This window comes from Elgaria multicarinata, chromosome 5, assembly GCF_023053635.1.
Source record: "Elgaria multicarinata webbii isolate HBS135686 ecotype San Diego chromosome 5, rElgMul1.1.pri, whole genome shotgun sequence".
NCBI classification, from domain to species: domain Eukaryota; kingdom Metazoa; phylum Chordata; class Lepidosauria; order Squamata; family Anguidae; genus Elgaria; species Elgaria multicarinata.
In genome coordinates this window covers 5,758,986-5,781,249 of record NC_086175.1, presented here as the reverse complement: position 1 = coordinate 5,781,249, position 22,264 = coordinate 5,758,986, and the positions used below count along the sequence as shown (strand labels likewise).

General features: G+C 43.5%; 1 protein-coding gene across 2 annotated transcripts in view; it reads left to right on the top strand.

Annotated features, from left to right (window-relative positions):
- FGFRL1 (fibroblast growth factor receptor like 1) overlaps positions 1 to 22,264 on the top strand; it is a 265,004-nt gene that overhangs the window by 224,004 nt on the left and 18,736 nt on the right. For both annotated transcript variants that reach the window (XM_063125943.1, XM_063125942.1), the window contains exon 4: positions 10,749 to 10,823. In XM_063125943.1, the coding sequence (XP_062982013.1) occupies positions 10,749 to 10,823 (75 nt within the window). The remainder of the gene's footprint in view (positions 1 to 10,748; positions 10,824 to 22,264) is intronic.

Below are 22,264 nucleotides of genomic sequence, written 5' to 3'. Positions count from 1 at the left end.
ACTTGAGTTACTTCTTCAATTTTTTATAAGCATTAAGCGTCCCAAACTTTTTTGGGCCAATGAGGACATTTGGAACTTCGAGAGTGAGCCATGGGCATTCTCACAAAATGGCTGGCACAGGGTGGGTACCCATTCACAAGATTACTGCCAATGTGGGTGTGGCCCACACCTTTCTCAGAATGCAAACTGGTGATGCTATAACAAAATTAAGTTGCCCGAGAACCTAAATACAAGGCAGAAGTAGGGTCTGAGCTCCAAAATGCAAAACCACTCCTTTGAACCCACATTTTCTTCTCCAGTGTCATTTCTCAGAAGGCAGACCAATAAGGCTAAGAGTCAAGTAACTTGGCCAAGAAACTGAGGACAAAGCAGAGGTAGGGTCTACACCCCAAATACCAGCTCACATATTTACCCTGCACAAAACACAACTCATTTTACAGAGGGCAAACTGGCGATGCTCAGGGAAACATATGCAGAGGCAAAACACTCACCTACACTACTCACATGTGGGGGAGGGCAGGGGAGCAGTACAGTTTGCTGCACTGCCTAATACGGCACCTCACCCTGCCTCTGTAATAGTCCAGGACATGCACAGCTGGGAGTGCAGACTGAATACCGGGACCCAGGAGAGCAAAGACGAACACACACACAAGCTGTTTAGAATAGAGCAGTTTACTGGTATAACCACAATGTGGCAGGAGCAAAAGGCAGGGGCTAGGTTCTGTAAGCAACCCAGTGACAGAGACCAGTGTCCAACAGGGCCCATGGTAGTAGCAAGTCCAGGGCCAATCAAAGATTCAAGGGAAAGGTAAAACCTGGGTCCAGACAGGGCCAGCAGCAAGGGCACAGTCCAGGGCACAGTCCAAGGTCCAAATAGTCAAGGCATGGCAGAGGCAAGAACAAGAGTGTAGTCCAGAGAGCAGTCCCAGGAACAGGAGCCAAGCACCACAGGAACCATGTTGCTGTGGCCAATGCTGGAGTCACAATGTGGGTCTTAAATAGCCCTGACTCTAGCTGCTCCCAGCTGCACCAAATTACCCTATCATGAACTGCAGCTGGCCAGGGCTTGAGTTCTGCCAGCACTCTGAGGAAGAGCAGCACTTTGAGCTCAGACCTGGATCCTGAAAGCACTCATCAGTAGTACCTGATCCTGACAGCCTCTTGGGTTGGCTTGCAAAAACAGGCAAGGCACACTCATACATAGCACAGGCAAAACACCTCCATGCTCCCCACCAAACTATTTTCCCTTTGTTCTGAGTGGCTCTGGAAGCTTCAAAATGAAGTGCTGGTCTGTATCTCGGATCTGCTTAGCTTACTGAGGTCTCAGATGTGGGTTGGGTTCATATGAAGTACATGGCAGGAACACACTTCTATACCCAATCCACCAGTAACCCTGTGCAGTGCGGCCACTGATTTTCCAGTGTTCTAGCTCACATGGAGAACCTCTACAGTTACAAAGGTTCTCCTCTTCAGAAAGTTGTCTGCCATGAGTAGAGGGCAACAAAAATATGTAAGGAGGGGGCTTCCTCTCCTCACACATTAAGAGCTCCATCAGATGAGTGTTTTATTGCATGCTCATTACTGGGAACTCATGGATTTTCATGGGTCCCTCTCACAGTGTCGCCTGCCTCCTGCATGCCTCCTGCCCCTTCTAGCCTTCTTTGCACTACAAAAAATCACCCCAGTAAGTCCGACTTATTTTTAAGTCGGAAGTTGCCACTATCTCCTGCTATGTGCAGGAGAAGCAGCGGGATCAAAATGGCCCACTGAATGGGTCACGTGCAAGTTGTTTACTTTCTCTTTCAAAAGAGGAAGTAATGAGGGACAAATGCATGGGCAGAGAAGCGATAGTAAGCAAACGCAATTTTCCCCTGTGTGATGACGCTCTTACTCTATTCGGTTAAAGAAAGCCTGAATAGGGCTATTGTGAGGAGAGATTCCGAGGAGACTGAGAAGAAAGAGAAAAGGAACTGAAGAAACTAGGGGTGTGCACTCCACCCCGGAATTATGTGGTAACCACAAACATCCACGGAGCATTCGATCTTCCAGAGCAGAGATTAGCCGCTCCCAAACCCATTGATTAATATCAGAGTGGAAACGTGCCCAATCGGAGATCCTAAAGTCTCTGGAATTATCCTGCTGTGTGTGTCTAAATTGAATATCTCCATATTTGGAAGACGCTGGGTGGGGTGAGGCGTAGCTTTGATATTGACTTCTGTGGCTAACAAATTCGGAATAGCCACAGTGCTGTCCCTGACCATGTTCTCCTCCAATCACAGTGTTTGGGGGAGTGGGAAACACTAACTGGCTGCTGATTCTGGCTGTGGATGGGGAGGGGAGAGGGAGTGCATTTCTGCTCGGACTCATAGAAGTCAATCATCCACATTTCCACAGTGTGAAAGTGCTGCTAGGCTGGCATGGTGAGTGAGAAAGCTTCTACACCTGAGTCAGGCACAGACAGGCTCTTTATTTCAGTGGCTGGGCTTCCAGTGTAGGGTGTGAATGTGCTCCATCCAATAGTTCTGGAGGGCACCAGGTTGGAGAAGGCTGTAGTGGGAATTTTTAAAAACAAATTCCTAAAAAATCAAGGCATGAATGGAACTGATTTAAACTTGGCATGACCAAAGCCCTCCGTAAGAGCTATCACTGTGCCCAGTTTTATCTCTTTATCTTTAAAATGAGGGAGCTGTAAGCATTTCTGTTAATACTGGTTACCCGAATACAGAACGGTTCTTCGATGGGTAATTTGACAAGGTGGAGAAAGGGGGAGGGGTTTCTAAACTGAGAAAGAGAATCATCTCTATGGAACTCCAGATCGAATTTTGAGGCAGAGAAGACCCACTTTGCACACCCCTAGAATAAACTATAAGGAGGCAGAGGCAGAAAATACAGGTTCAGTCAGCAGTGGCCTCACCACCATTTGTGAGTAACTGAAGCCTAGCTTAGTTAGCTACCTTGGAGTTCTTGATGGCTCCACTTGAGCCGGTCTTAAGACGTAACCTACATTTGGATTCCTTTCCCTCTATTTTATGGTTTAGAGTCTTACTTTAAATTGTTCATTCATTTCAATGTTTGCTTTGCTTCCTACCTCTTCCCCTCATGCTCCACTCCCTGTTAAATAAATAGAAATTCTTGTTTTTTTATATGTAAGTTGCTTACTGGTTTTCCCCTCCTCCACTTTCAGGGATCAGGGATCCCGGTGAGCTGAAGCACCACACAGCCCACACACTAGTTTGAGGTCAGCCTCTTTCTCCCTCACCCATCCCACAACTGTGGCAAGAAGATCTACACTACTGCTTTATAATGGTATTGAAGTGCACTGTTTTCAAACCACTTTCATAGTATTATATCCTGCTTGGTTTAGATCTGGCCTGTGTGAAGCCAGGTCCCATGTTTCCCCCCACCTCACAGGGTTGCTGGTAGGGAAACTGGTTTACACATCATTGCTGGATATTGATCCAAGCCATGTTCAGCCTTTCCACAGGATACATGCTTGAGCTTTCTATGGACCATAGAATTTTGGGGAGGATTCTCCCCCAAACCCTACTCCAACATTCTTTCTACAAGTGCAGAGACTTCTACAACCCTGCCCATGCTGACTCAGCTGAGAAAAAGAATATAGATTTATAGCTCCATCCCATGAGTGTTTTATTGCACGCTCATTGCTGGGCACTCACGGGTTCCTCGGAGGTCGCTCACAGAGAGCTTCGGCTATTGGGCGGTATAAAAATGTAATAAATAAATAAATAAATAAATAAATAAAGACATCGTCTGCCTCTCACGCTTCTTCCGCCCCTTCTGGTCTTTCTTGCATGGCAAGAAAAACCAGAAAAAGTCTGGTTGCTGCTCTCTCCTGCCCTCTCCTGCTGTGTTTGGGAGAAGCAGCATGTTCACAACAAGGGACTGAATGGCCCTCGCGCACCTTGTTTACTTCCTGTTTGAAAACAGGAAGTAGCTTAGTGTCCATGGAGAAGCAACGGTAGCCAGCGTTAGCCAGCATTTCTTCCAAGGTGTGATGGAGCTTACAGTAACATGGTTCCAGGCATATTAAGCTTTGTTTAAATATTACGCCCTGAGGGAACACTGGGGCCCTTCATTTTCTGCATTCTTTCCACAATTTCAATAGAAGTATGTCAGAATTAAGCTATTTCAGGAGTTTTCTGTAAACAGAAAACTATTTTTCCCCAACAGAGCTATTTGTGGCTAATTCAACTTCCTGAGAGAAAAACCTCCTTTACACCATAGCGAAAAAGCCATGAATGATTTGGTGCATCCATTACACATTCACTAAAATTAGGGGGGTTCACGGCTGTCCAGAAAAGAGCTCTGGCTTGCCTTTCTACAAGGTCTGGGTTGCTGTTAAATCTGCCATTCATGGTTGACATAACCTTGGGAGGCAGTCCAGTACCAAACGAAGTGTGCATTCCAATGCACTGATGCAATTCAGAGGCAGAAGTACTAGAAACTAATTTAAAAACAAAATCTTTCTTCCTGGCAAGCTTCAAAGATCAGGATAGTAGAACATTTGTTTTAATTCAGTTAATTCCCCTTTGTGGAGAAAGCTGCAGGTAGGTTCTGGCAGAGTGTATAGACTACTACACTGCCCGGAGATCCCAGTGATAATAGGGTGGGATACACATGTTTTAATAAATAAATACATAGTGAGCTTCAAACCAAAGAACAAACAAACCCACCCAATGCACCATCTGCCCAAGATCTAAATTAGGTGTAACATTAAAAAACAAATTCTGAAAACACGATTGACAAATCTTGAAACAGTTCTGACTGATATGAATGAAGATATCTTCGGAGCTGAAATTAAGCTACTCTGTACTGTTTGATACTCTTCAACTGATATATCATCTGTTGGTAGCCACATCAATGTCAATCAGGGAACTGATGAAGCTTCTGAGTTTACACAGTGAAAGCACATCCCAATAGCCCATGTAAGCATAAATTCTTGCAGCAGAAGCTCCACTGGATCCATCTTAAAAGGAAGGCCCCCTTTCCAATATAAAGACTTTCAATGCCATGTAAGATATTTCCAAAATTATTATTAGTTGTTTTCTTATAAAGTCCTTTCATGTGAAAATGTGTGAGGCTGGGGGAAGGGCCCCCATAAAAATTATTTTAGATATTTTACATGAAACATCTTGGGTGGGAGGTTAAATTTCATACAAATTAACATTGGTTCCAGCAAGTACCTTGTGGCATAAACATAAGGCATTTGGGGCATTTTGAGAGTGTTTGATTTGGGTAAAAACCTTCAAAATTGCACCAGTTTTACATAATTATCTGCCAGGACATATTTCTACAAAAATGTACACATGTTTCAACTATGAATTTTAGGTAATTTGGCATGCTCTATCGCCTACAGCCCACTTGTTGCTTTGTAAATCTATTTTCTTTTGTATTTGCTGCAATTGTTTGAAACGAAGTAAAATATGCATAACTTACAGGTAGGAAAAGTGATATGTGCCACTCACAGGCTTTTTCCTATTGATTGGTGTTCAGATGTCTATTGCCTCTGTGAGTGAGAGTTTCATTTAATTACCATGGTTCATTGCCATTGATAGATCTATCCTCTCTTAATTTGTCTGACCCTTCTTAAAAGACATTGGCCCAGTTCACATGTGAGAAGAAGCCACCAAGGGTGGATTTCCCTGTGGGGCTTCTTGTTGCGGCTGCCACCAATTTGAATATTTAAGTAATGGCAGGGGTGAGCCATAGCTTGTTATGTGTGAACCCGGCAAGGGTGGGTTGTTGGGGTGGTTGACAAGCCACCCAGAATTCATGGGCTATTTTAGGGTTGTGTTAAACACCCCAACAACCCACCTTTGCCGAGTTCGCTTGTAACAAGAAGTTAAGGCATGGCTTGAGTGGTCCAAGTGGTGGCCACAACCACCACAACAAACTGTGCAGGGAAATTCACCCTCAATGGCTTCTTGTGAGAACCAGGTTATTGAAACAATGCATTTCCCTACATCCCGTGGTAGTGAATTTCATGTTTACGATACAGTACTGTTTTTTTTAATGAATTTTTAACAATAAAAACAGTTTCTATAAAGCAGATTTTAATTTTTCATATTTATTATTATTATTATTTGTTTATATAGCACCATCAATGTACATGGTGCTGTACAGAGTAAAACAATAAATAGCAAGACCCTGCCACAAAGGCTTACATTCTAATAAAATCATAATAAAACAATAAGGAGGGGAAGAGAATGCACCAAACAGGCAGTATAAAAGTCAGAACAAAATCAAGTTTTAAAAGCTTTAGGAAAAAGAAAAGTTTTTAGATGAGCTTTAAAAGCTGCGATTGAACTTGTAGTTCTCAAATGTTCTGGAAGAGCGTTCCAGGCGTAAGGGGCAGCCGAAGAAAATGGACGAAGCCGAGCAAGGGAAGTAGAGACCCTTGGGCAGGTGAGAAACATGGCATCAGAGGAGCGAAGAGCACGAGCGGGGCAATAGTGTGAGATGAGAGAGGAAAGATAGGAAGGAGCTAGACAGTGAAAAGCTTTGTAGGTCAACAGGAGAAGTTTATATTGGATTCTGAAGTGAATTGGAAGCCAATGAAGAGATTTCAGAAGTGGAGTAACATGGTCAGAGCGGCGAGCCAAGAAGATGATCTTTGCGGCAGAGTGGTGAACAGAAACCACTGGACTGATGTGAGAAGAAGGAAGGCCAGTGAGAAGAAGGTTGCAGTAGTCCAACCGAGAAATAACCAAAGCATGAACAAGAGTCTTGGCAGAAGAGACAGACAAAAATGATCGAATCCTGGCAATATTATACAGGAAAAAAAGACAGGATTTTACAGGAAAAAACGACAGGAAAAAACGACATACTGTCTCAATATGAGGAATAAAGGAGAGCGAGGAATCAAATATAAAGCCAAGACTACAAGCTTCCTTGACTGGAATAAGTGTAATATTATTGACAGTAAGAGAGAAAGAGAGATGAGAAATGGTGTTGGCTGTTAAACTACCCCTTGAAAAATAAAAATTTAAACTTCTGATCCTTTAAACCAGGGGTAGGCAACTTGTGGCCCTCCAGATGTTTTGGACTAATCATCTGTCACCATTAGCTATGCTGGCTAGGGCTTATGGGAGTTGGAGGCAAAAACATCTGGAGAGCCACAAGTTACCCACCCCTGCCTTAAACTGACATTCACACCACAATCCTATACATGTCTACTTGAAACTAAGTCCCACTGGGTTCAATAGCACTTACTTCCAGGTAAGTGAATATGGGGTTACAGCCTACATGGGGTTACAGCCTACAATATGGGGTTACAGCCTACATTGAAGATCACTGTGCTTTTCAGGTCAAAGAATGTGTGTGTGTGGCGGGTGGGTGTATATTACTCTTGAGGTCAAGTATTACAAATACAGCACAAAAGGTCATGGATTCTTTTTATTTTGGTTTTCTTACTGTACCTAAGTCATTGCAGATGCTAAGATTCAGGAGACACAATCTTGTATTTTACCAGGATAATCCATTGGGCCCATCTTTTATTGCAATTTTATGACAAATACCTACCTGAATGAGCTCTGCAGTGTGTTCATTTCTCAAGTTTTGAATATGTATGTCTTTACCGACAGAATAGCATGGAAATCACTTTCATGGGGAAACGTCATGCTGTCCAGTACTATAAGCCCTTAGTTCTGGAAAGTTCTGGGCATTCAAGTAAGAGACCTTGCTTAGCACATATATGCACAGAAAAAAACCCTTGTCTCTAAGGAGCTGCAGTTCTATCTTGCAAAAGCTCTACTGGGAGGGATCTACACTACTGCTTTAAAGCACTTTATAACAGTTTTGACAACTGTTGGGGCCCAGGACACACTGCATATACAGTTTTCAAACCGTTTTCAAAGTGCTTTAAAGGCAGTAGTGTAGATCCCCCTAATCCAGTATAATTGCAACTGTAACCAATTGATGTGCATATTTGTTGAGATTACAAAATGAGAAACTTGATTTAAATTGGTCTGTTTACATTATGTAAAACAATCTATTGTTTTGTAGAAAAGGGGGCATGACAATCCATAGTAGATTGTAGAGTATTGATTAAAAAAAAATTAAAAACCCAATCCTCCCTGAATTTTGGTAGCCGGCAGCATCTGTTGTTACGTTCTCCCCGTAGCAGGCTCATGAGTTGTTGTTGATTTCGTCAACCTCCGTTCTGAACAACGGAGTTACCTTATCTCCGTTTTTCTAATGCAGCCACTCCCTCTCAAACTTCTTCTCTTTTCCAGGGGAGGGGAGGTGAATTTTCCTGAGTCTTGTATGCAGGCCCACCTTTCGAGGATTTGGCTGGATAACGAGCAGAGATGCATCTTCAAAGGATCTGGCGCATTCACAGCAATTTGGTTCACATGAAAGGCTTGGCAGCTTGTCAAGTGCAGCTGAGAATGCCAATTAGTTGGTGTGCCTGAGTGGAGCTGGGGGCAGGAGGGGCCTTGCACTCTGGTGGACATACTGTAACATGAGGCTGGAGACAAAGGATGGGAGGCCAGCCTTGATTTGCCAGGCTGTGTAGGATTAAGTTCTAATTGACAAAACCTCTGCTAAAAATCTTCAGGGAAGTGCTGTGAGCCTCTAGTGTGGGGTTCCACAAAGAGCCCTGTACGATTTCAGGGCTTGGCTCTAAAGTTATAAAATCTTTATTTTCAATATTATTACCACGTGTCATTTTGCTACTAACTACCTGAAATAAAGAGTTCCAAATGTGTCCTAAATGGTTTCTCATAAATCTGTTTGGTTGCACTTATGATTTGTGGTAACTTGTAATGGTAAATCTGCAAGCAATTTCCAATTTTAAGGAGCATAGTAGGCAGGCCTTTACTGCTGTACACTACAAACATTATAGCAAAGCCTCTCTTAGGAAGACTGTATCATTGTATATTTAGTCCAGCACACACACAGTTACCGGTTGCTGCTTTTGAAAGCCTCTGTTCCAAGCTGCTTCTAGAAGAAGGTCATACTTTTAATGTTTACTATTTTTAATTGTTGTAAACCGCCCAGAGAGCTTCGGCTGTGGGGCGGTATATAAATGTAATTAAATAAATAAATAAATAAATAAATCCTCCCCTTTAACTTTGGAGCAACCCTGTGAGGTAGGTGAGGCTGAGAGACCAAGGCTGACCCACGTTCCCCATGTAAACTTTGTGGCGGAATCAGGATTTGTATCCAGTTCGCCATAGGTCTCTAGCCAGAATGCCACACTGCTTCCCACAACCCTGTATTCCATCACATGTATCTTGGCTTGTTGGGTCCTGCAAGAATGGTCACTTATGTGAAAGGCAGATTATCTCATACATTTCAACCATTAGATGTAAAAATGTCCCACTGTAAGACTTGTCTAATTTCAGCACTGAGGGTAGCCAAACAACCACAATGCAAATTAAAAGAGCCTAAGTAACAACTCTGATGGAAATATATAACTGTTTTCAAATTGATGAATTGGGTTTTAATGTTCCTTTACTACGTGCATATTTATGTCGTATGTCAGATCTCAAGCTCACCAGACTACTGTTCATTGGATTTTCTTTCCACACGTAGACTCCACATGGGGAGGATAGAGTAGGATCGCACAGGTCCGTGGCATCATGTGCCTCACTGGTCCTGCATGTATATAGCTCTCTGAGCTTAAGCTCTCCACACAATCAGGAGCACTGCACGGTCAGAATTCCCAGTTGCATGGAGACCATGCACATGTAGAGCTGTGCGGCCTGGGCTCCCCTTTACATGCCATCTACCAAAACATGAGGACAATGGGGACTGGGCCAGTTGAATCTACATATGGAGTGAAGCGATCTGTTTCAGCACAACCTGTGTCATAAAGATTCATATATTTCAATTTTGAATAGGAGCTCAGAGACAACTTTTCCAGAAAGAACCCAGTTTCAGAACCTTAGAAGTATTGTGGCTAAGTTGGTACTGCTGGAGAGGAGGCGGAGGTGGAGGGGCAAACAAGTCTTCATTTATTTGTTTCATGTATATCTACTTTTCCTCCAGGGAGGGCAAGGCAGGGCACATGGTTCTCCAGTCCCACATTTTGTCCTCACAACAACCCTGTGAGGTAAATTAGGCTAAGAAATGGTGACTGGCTCAAGGTCACATGGTGAGCTTCGAGGATGAATGAGGATTTTAAAATTTATCACTTCAGTCCTTGTCTAGTACATTTCTTTTGTTCTTAATATATTGTAAAGCAATGTATTTAAACATTGATATTCATCCCCTCTTTCCCTATTGTTACCCTCCTCCAAATAGTTTCATTTTGACCCCTGCTTTGCATAAATAAGGAAAAGAATTGTAGAAAGGCACTGTGTATGTTTCAAAATAATTCTCCCCCTTCCTGTATTTTTCTGGAAGCTGTGAAGTGTTGCCTATAGCATGACTGATTCCCAGAAGTCTCTGTTGCCTTTTCAGCTATAATTTTGATTTATGCCATCATTTGCTAGGAGTGCAAAAGAGTTTCATCTCCTGCTTGGGAACGCCAGCCCATAAACATAAACAAAAGGGCTTCGCTTTGCTATTAATGGAAGCATTAATTAATCTCCCATCATGTTAGTAGCCAGATGAAAAGCTTAAAAAGCAGGAAAGAAACTGAACTGGCTCAGCAGCAAAGCATATTCAGTGTGTTGGAATGGAGTGGTTCATTCCAAAGGCAGCACAGCTTTCAGTTTGCATCCCAGCCGAAAGCCTTACCTTGTGATGTTTTAAACACTTTCTTTCATTCATTGCAGATGATGCCAGCTCAGGAAGAGAAAGTTTAGCACCTGAAGGTCCGAATAGTGAATCTGAAGCTGGAAGGCTGTGGGGTAAGCAAAGTTGCATAAAATAGGGTGACCATATTTTGGAAACCAAAAAGGAGGACAAAATGGTCGCCCTCAGGAGGCGTGGCCACCCCAACATGCCCACCCCAAGGCGGAGCCAACTCAACATGTCCGGCCCCCAAGGGGGCGTGGCCTCGGTCACGTTTATTTATTTATTACAATTTTATACTGCCCAATAGCCGAAGCTCTCTGGGTGGTTCACAAAAAGTAAATGATAGCAACCAATGAGTGCCAAAGGCACACAACTACTATAATAATATACGAAATACTAAAAAAAGAATTAACACTTATATAAAACCATTTCTTTATTTTTATAACATAATAAACAACTACCACGAGCAATCATCACCAGCAAGAGAAGGAGCATTATTAATATTAGAATCAGTATCATAGAATCATAGAATAGCAGAGTTGGAAGGGGCCTACAAGGCCATCGAGTCCAACCCCCTGCTCAATGCAGGAATCCACCCTAAAGCATCCCTGACAGATGGTTGTCCAGCTGCCTCTTGAATGCCTCTAGTGTGGGAGAGCCCACAACCTCCCTAGGTAGCTGATTCCATTGTCGCACTGCTCTAACAGTCAGGAAGTTTTTCCTGATGTCCAGCCGGAATCTGGCTTCCTTTAACTTGAGCCCGTTATTCCGTGTCCTGCACTCTGGGAGGATCGAGAAGAGATCCTGGCCCTCCTCTGTGTGACAACCTTTTAAGTATTTGAAGAGTGCTATCATGTCTCCCCTCAATCTTCTCTTCTCCAGGCTAAACATGCCCAGTTCTTTCAGTCTCTCTTCATAGGGCTTTGTTTCTAGACCTCTGATCATCCTGGTTGCCCTCTTCTTAACACGCTCCAGCTTGTCTGCGTCCTTCTTGAATTGTGGAGCCCAGAACTGGACGCAATACTCTAGATGAGGCCTAACCAGGGCCAAATAGAGAGGAACCAGTACCTCACGTGATTTGGAAGCTATACATGGCAAAGACTGAATTGCTTGTTTTTCCTCCTAAACCTTCTCCTCATCTCTCATTCTCTCTTACTGTCAATGATGTTACGCTTACTCCGGTCAAGGAAGCTCGTAGCCTTGGCTTTATCTTCGACTCCTCGCTCTCCTTTATTCCTCATATTGAGGCAGTAGCTAAATCTTGTCGATTTTTCCTGTATAATATTGCCAGGATTCAATCATTTTTGTCTGTCTCTTCTGCCAAGACGCTTGTTCATGCACTGGTTATTTCACGGTTGGACTACTGCAACCTTCTTCTCTCTGGCCTTCCTTCTTCTCACATCAGTCCGTTGGTTTCTGTTCACCACTCTGCCGCAAAGATCATCTTCTTGGCTCGCCGCTCCGACCATGTTACTCCGCTTCTGATATCTCTTCATTGGCTTCCAATTCACTTCAGAATCCAATATAAACTTCTCCTGTTAACCTTCAAAGCTTTTCACGGTCTAGCTCCTTCCTATCTCTCCTCTCTCATCTCACACTATTGCCCCGCTCGTGCTCTTCGCTCCTCTGATGCCATGTTTCTCGCCTGCCCAAGGGCCTCTACTTCCCTTGCTCGGCTTCGTCCATTTTCGTCTGCTGCCCCTTACGCCTGGAACGCTCTTCCAGAACATTTGAGAACTACAAGTTCAACCACAGCTTTTAAAGCTCAACTAAAAACTTTTCTTTTTCCTAAAGCTTTTAAAACTTGATGTTGTGCAGACTTCTACTGTTACTTTCTACTGTTAGTTTTTCCCTACCCTGTGCCTGCTTACCCTACCCTGTACCTGTTTGCATTCTCTTCCCCTCCTTATTGTTTTACTATGATTTTATTAGATTGTAAGCCTATGCGGCAGGGTCTTGCTATTTACTGTTTTACTCTGTACAGCACCATGTACATTGATGGTGCTATATAAATAAATAATAATAATAATAATACTTCTATTAATGCAGCCCAAAATAGCATTTGCCTTTCTTGCAGCCATATCGCACTGTTGGCTCATATTCAGCTTGTGATCTACAACAATTCCAAGATCTTTCTCGTTTGTAGTATTGCTGAGCCAAGTGTCCCCCATCTTGTAACTGTGCATTTGGTTTCTATTCCCTAAATGTAGAACTTGGCATTTATCCCTATTAAATTTCATTCTGTTGTTTTCAGCCCAGCACTCCAGCCTATCAAGATCACTTTGAAGTTTGTTTCTGTCTTCCAGGGTATTAGCTATCCCACCCAATTTTGTGTCATCTGCAAATTTGATCAGCGTTCCCTGCACCTCCTCGTCCAAATCATTAATAAAAATGTTGAAGAGCACTGGGCCCAGGACTGAGCCCTGCGGCACCCCACTCGTTGCCTCTCCCCAGTTTGAGAAGGTTCCATTGATAAGTACTCTTTGAGTCCGATTCTGTAGCCAACTGTGGATCCACCTAATAGTTGTTCCATCTAGCCCACTTTTAGCTAGTTTGTTAATCAGAATGTCATGTGGTACTTTGTCAAAAGCTTTGCTGAAGTCAAGATATATGACGTCCACAGCATTCCCACAGTCCACAAGGGAGGTTATCCATTATCATCATTATCATCATTATCATCATCACCAGCAACTGAAGGAGGAGTATTATTATTAGAATCCGCATCCATTATTACCATCACCAGCAAGAGAAGGAGCATTATTAACAAATGAAGCAGAAAATTCATATTAACAAATGAAGCAGAAAAATCTAGTACAATAAAAAGAAAGCCATACTGTAAAATAACCATAATCTCAAAGACATAGGGCTCATCTACACCAAGCAGGATATAACACTATGAAAGTGGTATGGAAGTGGTGTATAAAAGGCAGGAGCCACACTACTGCTTTATAGTGGTACTGAAGTGCACTGACAACTGTTGGGGCCCATGACACATCTACACCAAGCAGGATATTACATTATAAAAGCGGTTATGAAAGCAGTATATGGTACATGTCAATGGGCCCCAACAGTTGTCAGTGCACTTCAATACCACTATAAAGCAGTAGTGTACATCCTGCATGTTATATACCGCTTTCATAGTGGAATATCCTGCTTGGTGTAGATGAGCCTTAAGTCAAAAATAAAAATTCATTCACACACACACTCAAGGTAAAATAACAACAGCAATACACAGCTCACATATGCTCATCAAAGGGAGATGGTTTGATGAGCCTCATCAAAGGGCTCATCAAACCATCTGTCAGGGATGCTTTAGGGTGGATTCCTGCATTGAGCAGGGGGCTGGACTAGATGGCCTTGTAGGCCCCTTCCAACTCTGCTATTCTATGATTCTATGAAAGGTAATAAAAATTAAAATCCACACATCCCTACATACTCACCCAGCATGGAAAAAAATCCACACCCTCCCCAAGACAATTGCCTGACACCTACATTAATATCTTTCCAGCACCAGGTAAAGATCTTATTTTTCTGAGCTTTTACTGTCTGAGGTGTTTTATTATCTAGTTTTATTACTGCTTTTACTCAGCTGACTAATTTGTTGTTTTATGTTGTTGTTTTAATTGGGCTTCTGCCCTGAAAGATGGCCAATAATAATATTAGTAATAATAACTAATATAACGTATGTTTTACTGTAAACACCCTGGTAATCTTTGTATTGAAGGAGCTATATAGAAATCAAACAGAACAAAAGAGCCCTAAGTGCTTCCAGAAACAATCTCACCTTGCATTTTCTTTTATGAGCCAAACCAGACATGACTAAATGTGGCTTTGCATTTAAATTGAAATTTTTTAAAATGGAAATAACACCAGATGGAGGGAGGAGACTGGTAATTATCAGTATCAGAGCTGGTGTGGTGGGGTTATTTAGCCCGTTCCTCCCTTATGTGGGCCTGAAGAAAATCCTTCTTCTGAAGCTAATATTTGTTTTTTGGGGGTGGGGGGTGGGAATCTCTTCACCATAAAGCAGAAAGGGAGAGCGTCCCTGGGTGGCGGGGGCTGGGGGGAAGGAGCTGGAAATTCACCCTTTCCAAGATTTCGAACAGGCGGACGATATAGCGTGGGGGGGGCAAGCCCAGGACACAGGCAAGCGAGCTGCGTGCGCGGGGCGCTCTTATTGTTTGTTTAACTCCTTGCGTCCAGCCCCTGACGGGTCGTCCTTCTCTCCCAGGAGTGCGTGCGCACATGCCTCCCGCTTTCACACAAACACACATACACGCAGAGGCCGGCTGTAGTGGAGGGTGGCTGTTGGCTGCACACCCCCAATGTATGGTGAATGTGTGTGTGTGTGAGAGAGTGAGTGAGTGTGTGCACGCGTGTTACTCTCCTGCTGTATGCCTTTAACCCTTCGGACGCTGGATGGAGATCTGAACATCCCTGCTGCACCTCGTTGAAAGAGAGCGAGGGAGAGAGAGCGCCTGTGTGTGTGCGCGCGCGCATGTGAGAGGGAGAGTGTGAGAGCCCCACTCCTTGGAATCCACCACCACCACGCCCTCTTTAACCTGGAAGCCCTTGCTGCGCGTGCGGGGCGCTCTTATTGTTTGTTTACCTCCTCGCGTCCAGCCCCTGACGGGTCGTCCTTCTCTCCCAGGAGTGCGTGCGCGCGCGCCTCCCGCTTTCACACAAACACACATACACGCAGAGGCCGGCTATAGTGGAGGGTGGCTGTTGGCTGCACACCCCCAACGTATGGTGAATGTGTGTGTGTGAGAGAGTGAGTGAGTGAGTGTGTGTGCGCGCGTTACTCTCCTGCTGTATGCCTTTAACCCTTCGGGTGCTGGATGGAGATCTGAACATCCCTGCTGCACCTCGTTGAAAGAGAGCGAGGGAGAGAGAGCCCCTGTGTGTGTGTGCACGCGCGTGTGAGAGAGAGAGTGTGAGAGCCCCACTCCTTGGAATCCACCACCACCACACCCTCTTTAACCTGGAAGCCCTTGCTGCCTTAATCTCAGATGGGGGTTGATTGAAGGAGAACAAAGGGTTACCGGGTGTGGAGGGAAGAGACGGGCTTCCCAGCTCCTTCTCCCCAGCGCCGCCACCCTTCTGCTCTGTGCTGGCACGCTTGCGCCACCATAGAGCAGAAGGGGAGAGCGTCCCTGGGGGACACAGGGCTGGGCCAGGGCCCCAATTTTCCCGGGCATTTGGGGGGAATTTGAAATCTCCCCCCGGATGCCGCTTGGGGGCGGGATTTCCTGTCATGTCCAGGCCAATCCGGATGTTTGGTCATCGTGCATAAAAAAATTGTCAGTTATGCCACGGTTAGATGATAAAAAGACAAAGCACATGCTCTAGTTAACTGGGACTTCCACTGGTAGGATTGTATTGCTGTTGACCAAATACAAACTGATACCAATGAACTTCCATTGGATTTTTTTAAAATAGAACTAAGCTTAAACACTACTGAATATTCTTCTGACTTTTCAGGTGGCTATTCCTATATCTGCCATGTTTTCAATGAATCCGCCTAAAATTCAGACTTGCATCATGTATTTTTTGCATTCTTTCAAACTCTTCAAGCCAAACGATTTGCATCCTTGTGCTAGTTTCACCTTTCTGTGCCAAACTGTCTGTATTCTTGTAGAATTTTAACCTTTACCTTCATATATGCAAAAAATGCCTGTTCAAAAGACCTTGACGTTACAAAGCCGTGACATATTATTATTATTATTATTATTTATTTATATAGCACCATCAATGTACATGGTGCTGTACAGAGTAAAACAGTAAATAGCAAGACCCTGCCGCATAGGCTTACAATCTAATAAAATCATAGTAAAACAATAAGGAGGGGAAGAGAATGCAAACAGGCACAGGGTAGAGTAAGCAGGCACAGGGTAGAGTAAAACTAACAGTATAAAGTCCGCACAACATCAAGTTTTAAAAGCTTTAGGAAAAAGAAAAGTTTTTAGTTGAGCTTTAAAAGCTGCGATTGAACTTGTAGTTCTCAAACGTTCTGGAAGAGCGTTCCAGGCGTAAGGGGCAGCAGAAGAAAATGGACGAAGCCGAGCAAGGGAAGTAGAGGCCCTTGGGCAGGCGAGAAACATGGCATCAGAGGAGCGAAGAGCACGAGCGGGGCAATAGTGTGAGATGAGAGAGGAGAGATAGGAAGGAGCTAGACCGTGAAAAGCTTTGAAGGTTAACAGGAGAAGTTTATATTGGATTCTGAAGTGAATTGGAAGCCAATGAAGAGATTTCAGAATCGGAGTAACATGGTCAGAGCGGCGAGCCAAGAAGATGATCTTTGCGGCAGAGTGGTGAACAGAAACCAACGGACTGATGTGAGAAGAAGGAAGGCCAGAGAGAAGAAGGTTGCAGTAGTCCAACCATGAAATAACCAGTGCATGAACAAGCGTCTTGGCAGAAGAGACAGACAAAAATGATCGAATCCTGGCAATATTATACAGGAAAAAATGACAAGATTTAGCTACTGCTTCAATATGAGGAATAAAGGAGAGCGAGGAGTCAAATATAAAGCCAAGGCTATGAGCTTCCTTGACCGGAGTAAGCGTAACATCATTGACAGTAAGAGAGAATGAGAGATGAGGAGAAGGTTTAGGAGGAAAAACAAGCAATTCAGGCTTTGCCATATTAAGTTTCAAATGACGATGAAGCAGCCAAGCTGAGATATCTGAAAGACATGCCGAGATACGATCGTGAACATCAGGAGAAAGTTCCGGAGATGACAGATATAGTTGTGTATCATCGGCGTACAGATGATATTGGAGGCCATGAGATTGAATAAGCTTGCCCAAGGGCAACATGTATAAGGAAAACAACAACGGGCCAAGCACCGAGCCTTGCGGAACCCCTACTGAAAGGGGAAAGGAGGAAGACCAGCTGCCATTAGCCAACACGCTGAAAGAACGACCCGCTAGATAGGAGGCAAACCAGTTATAGACAGAGCCACAAAATCCAAGGTCATGAAGGGAATCTAAGAGAAGATCATGATCAACCGTGTCAAAGGCTGCAGTTAGATCAAGGAGAATAAGAACGGAATAATGGCCTTTAGACTTGGCAGTAAGGAGATCATTGGTGATCTTAGTAAGGGCTGTTTCGGTGGAATGCAGAGGACGGAATCCAGATTGAAAAGGATCCAAAGCAGAGTTACTAGAAAGAAAGTCAAGACAGCGAGAGTAGACCGCCTGCTCCAGGATCTTTGAAACAAACGGCAACAAAGAGACAGGTCGGTAGTTAGACAGAGATAGCCTATCAAGAGTAGGTTTCTTGAGAATGGGAGAGACTGTAGCATGTTTAAAAGCAGAAGGAAATGAACCAGAGGACAGATAAAGATTAATAATATGAAGCAAGGAAGGGAGGATAGCAGGAATAAGATTAATAAAGACGCGAGAAGGACATAATGCAATGATGAGGTAAACACACATGCAGGCCATTCACTTAAATTGAGGAGTAGATTGAACAGGCATGTTTTCAGTACCTGCTGTTTAAGGTTGAGAAACAGTCTTGCAAAATGGAGTTCCTCTAGAATACCAGGTATTCCACTCATACTCTGAAACAACCAACCTGAGTGTGCAGTGGCTTGTCCCAGGAGAACCTTTCTGAAAGAGAGCATAGTTCACTGTCTTGCAATGCCCATTGCTCACTAATGTTTGCTGTCTGTGTTCCATTAGAAGCATGTGACTTAAACAAACACAATGGATTTTATGATGTCCAGTTATGGTAGAAGTAAGCAGCAAAGACTGGTTGGCTATTCCAGAATTAAAGTTTAAAAGTGCTACTCTAAATGAGAAAAACAGTCATAACTTACATTTCTATGTTTTCTTTCCCTTGTCTGATATGTTGCCTGTATGTTACCTGCATGCAGGGATCTAATGCATGTGGCATGCCGTGTTTAATACACTGCAGTTTTTTATAGCTCAAATATTTTGGCTTTCCACAAAACTAAACTTTAACGTACCACAGTACATTTTTTTCAGTCCGTATTAACTAGTTAAGCCAGTCTGGTAGCAATCTGTGAATCCTGTTTTCACTCAATCATTTTTTATGTATTTAAAGTATTACAGAAAAGAACATGAGTACAATCCCCTAACACTTAATATCAAACCAACAATTATATAGATATGTATAATATACAAAGAAAAGGGAAAACAAGGTTGATTGATATAATTACTAGGGGAAGGAAGCTTAATCAAAATAGAAATAAAAATTAAAAGAAAAAAGGAAAATTAAAATTAAAAGGAATATATGTGTGTGTGTGTGCTGCAATCCTTCATTTGTTGTTACAGTGTCCATATACTCAGAGCTGAAGCAGGCACACATCGTTGTACATCCGGTTGTGATGCATATTGAGCGAATCTCCCCCATGTAGCATCGAACGATGTTGATTCTAATTTTCCTTGAATTTGAAGCAAGTCATAAGTTATTTTTTCTGATATTGCCACAGACCGTATATTTCCACTCAATCATCAAGGGAGATGGCTTCTACTTGGGTGCTTGACTTATACACCGCCTGCCCACTATGGCTTATATGAATCCTAGTTATCCTTAGCACTTCCACTTTCCAAAGTGTTTTCTTTACCTATGATTTTTGGCTCCTTATCAGTCTGACACGTTGTTATGTAATTGTACACAGCAGCTTGAATCCTGTGCCGCGAGGCCTCTACTGCAAGAATGAGGCAGTGTTTCTGCCTAACACTCCTGCCTTGGATCCTGTGAACTTTGCGTTTAACTCTCCTCCCATGAGACCTGCTGAGAAGTAATCCCAGAAGGGTTTTTTACTCTCTCTCTCTCTCTCTCTCTCTCTCTCTCTCTCTCTGTGTGTGTAGAAGCAATCCCTGATTGGAAAAGTTTAAAATTGCTGCCTGCCTCTGAGACTGTCAACAGGGAGCTTTCTTGCTTTCTTTTTATTTATTTGTGGTATTTCTGTACTGCCATTCTGAAGCCAACCAAGATGGTTTTACAAAAATCACAAGATAAAACACTAAAGGCAGCCGTAAATGTGCTGCTATCTCCTGCTGCGTGCAGGAAAAGCGGCACGATGAAAATGGGCCCTGAATGGGCCACGTGGTGTTTGTGGTTCCACGTGATGGTTCCTCTTTCCACTCCAGACAGAAAGAAGTATTGAGGGACAAAAGCAGGGGAGGAGAAGCAATAGTAAGGAAACACAATTTCCCCGCGTGATGATGCTTTTAGTAACTGAGCAGGTTAATACCGAGATAGGCAGACCTAGGAAGGGGATGGAATGGCGTGGCTGGAACAATGAATAGGAGCACTCCACACCACAATTTTTTTATTTTTGTTTTTTGCAGGGCCCCACTTTATTCACTAAATGGAACTGCCTGCATTCCATCAAGGTCCCCAGCCTGAGACCCTGTAAAAGTGCACCACTGCTGCAGAACTGGGTGGCATCGAGGGGCAGAACAAATTCCAGTTCCTTGGAAAATCATGAGATGATTGGGACTGATTTTTACAAAGTAGCCAGCTTCGCATCCCCTGTGTATTGTCTCTTCCTTTGAGAGGGATGTGACAGGAGGCCCCATGACAATTCTGAATACTTTTACACCTTCTGCTGTTAGTTTCCACTTTGTCGGGGAAATCACTGTCTGCTCCCCCTGCTGCCCTGGTTTCTTCAAGCCCTGGCGCATGACACAACTTATACTATATAAATGTGCTGTCTGTGTTTACAAAGCAAACTCCTGAAGACCTGTAAAGGAACACTTGAGCAAAGAACACGACACACAGAGGCGCTTTGTACAAGAGTCCCTGGACTCTTTCGGTTGAACTAGCAAAGCTTCAACAGATGATACAGATTTGGAAGCAGGCATTTGCAAAACAAGAAAGAGCAACCCCCCCCCCACTTCTTTGCCCTCTATTCCCTCTCTCTCTCCCCCCACCCACCTCTTTTGTTAACTTGGCATATTTTCTTTTCTTTCCCCCTCATTTCTTTTTCTTTTGAGGGGGACATTTCACAACTGTTTAAGTGGAGATCTGGTTTCAATGTATCACACAGAGGGAATAGAGAGGGGATGGTAATCACTTAACCTATTTCAAAGCCAGAGAAAGAGAGAGAGAGAAAGGAAGGAAGGAAACCCCAGGAGTATTGCTTTACCTTCTGATTGTGAGTCTCAGTGACATGAGCACTAAATGCTTAAGCTAAACGCCTGGGACAGAAATGATGAGCAGGGAGAGGTAAAAACGCAACTCTTGGGCTGTTGTTGGCCTCCCTGGAGCAGGAAAATCTGGTATAATATTGTTATGGAGCAACAGAACTCCGGAGATAGAAGTAAACGAACTCCTGCATTCATTCAGTAGTAGGAGCAAAATCCTTTTTTCATCACTTTTTTGTACCTCCCCCCTTTCTAAAGGTCTCTGTGGGATGTAAATGGGTGTGATGATTATTTTATTTTGTGGGAATATTAATATATGGAACAGTGTAGACAGGATGAACCGTGTTTACTATCAAAATAAAAACTGGAGAATCGGGATTGCAAGCACTGTGTCCTTTCTCCATGTCTCATCTATGATGGGGGCACTCTTGGTTGGAACCAGAGACAATGGCCTTCACAGTGGCTGCATCAATACTGTTTTCCTCCAGCAGACTTTTGCCGGGTAGATAGTGCTTTATCTGAAGAATGCATTTCATCTCCTTTCCCTGTCTCCAAATATGTTTTATTTATATTTTTGTTTTAATTTTGGATTTTGTAGTTTTTATTACTGTAAGCTGCTCTGAGTAATACAAGTGCATTAGAAGGGTGAGGCATACCTTTTTGCATAACTAAAAACAGATGCTTTGGAGAGCCAGTGTGCTGGTTCACATTCCTTTCCCTTCCTTTTGACTGGAACACACCGATTTGGGCACTGCACCCATTTGTAAAGGTTCAAGTTAGGGATGTTTCAGCAGTGGCATTTCCTGTACTTTCAGTTTAGCAGGCACTCCAGAGCTTTTGGGACGAGTCACTGGCATGGTCAGTATGACCACTTAGCAAGTTTGGGCAACTGCAGGGCCCATAGATGGATTCATGAAGAGCACACTGGGTTGAGTCTAGGACTCAGCATGTCCTGGCCCCATCCTCCCTGATGCTTAGGTAGTAAATTAAGGATCACAAAATGATGACAGTGGCACAACTTCTCCATTAGTTTGACAATGTATACAGTGGCTAAAGTGTTAGATTTGGACATTGGCAGTCAAGGTTCACATTTTTACTCAGCTAGGAATATTTCAGAATGGCCATGGGTAAGTTATGATTCAGGAAAGGTCTCAGCTGGTGCACCAGGTGTAGTTGTGCAAACACAGTCCTTGCCGTCGATGCCAGCTGAAGATCCAGGGATAGTGTAGAATCAAGGAGCGCTCCCACAGTTGAGGTCAAGATTGGGGAGGGGAGATTAACAGACTGGGAGTGAAACGAATTGATATCTGGAAGTGAATGGTGTGATCCCTTGCAGTTAACTCAAAATGTTTTTCCCTTTTTTATTGCGAATAATAACAAAACAGAACAAAAAAGAGTTGTGAGGAAAGAAAAAAGAAAACATTACATGC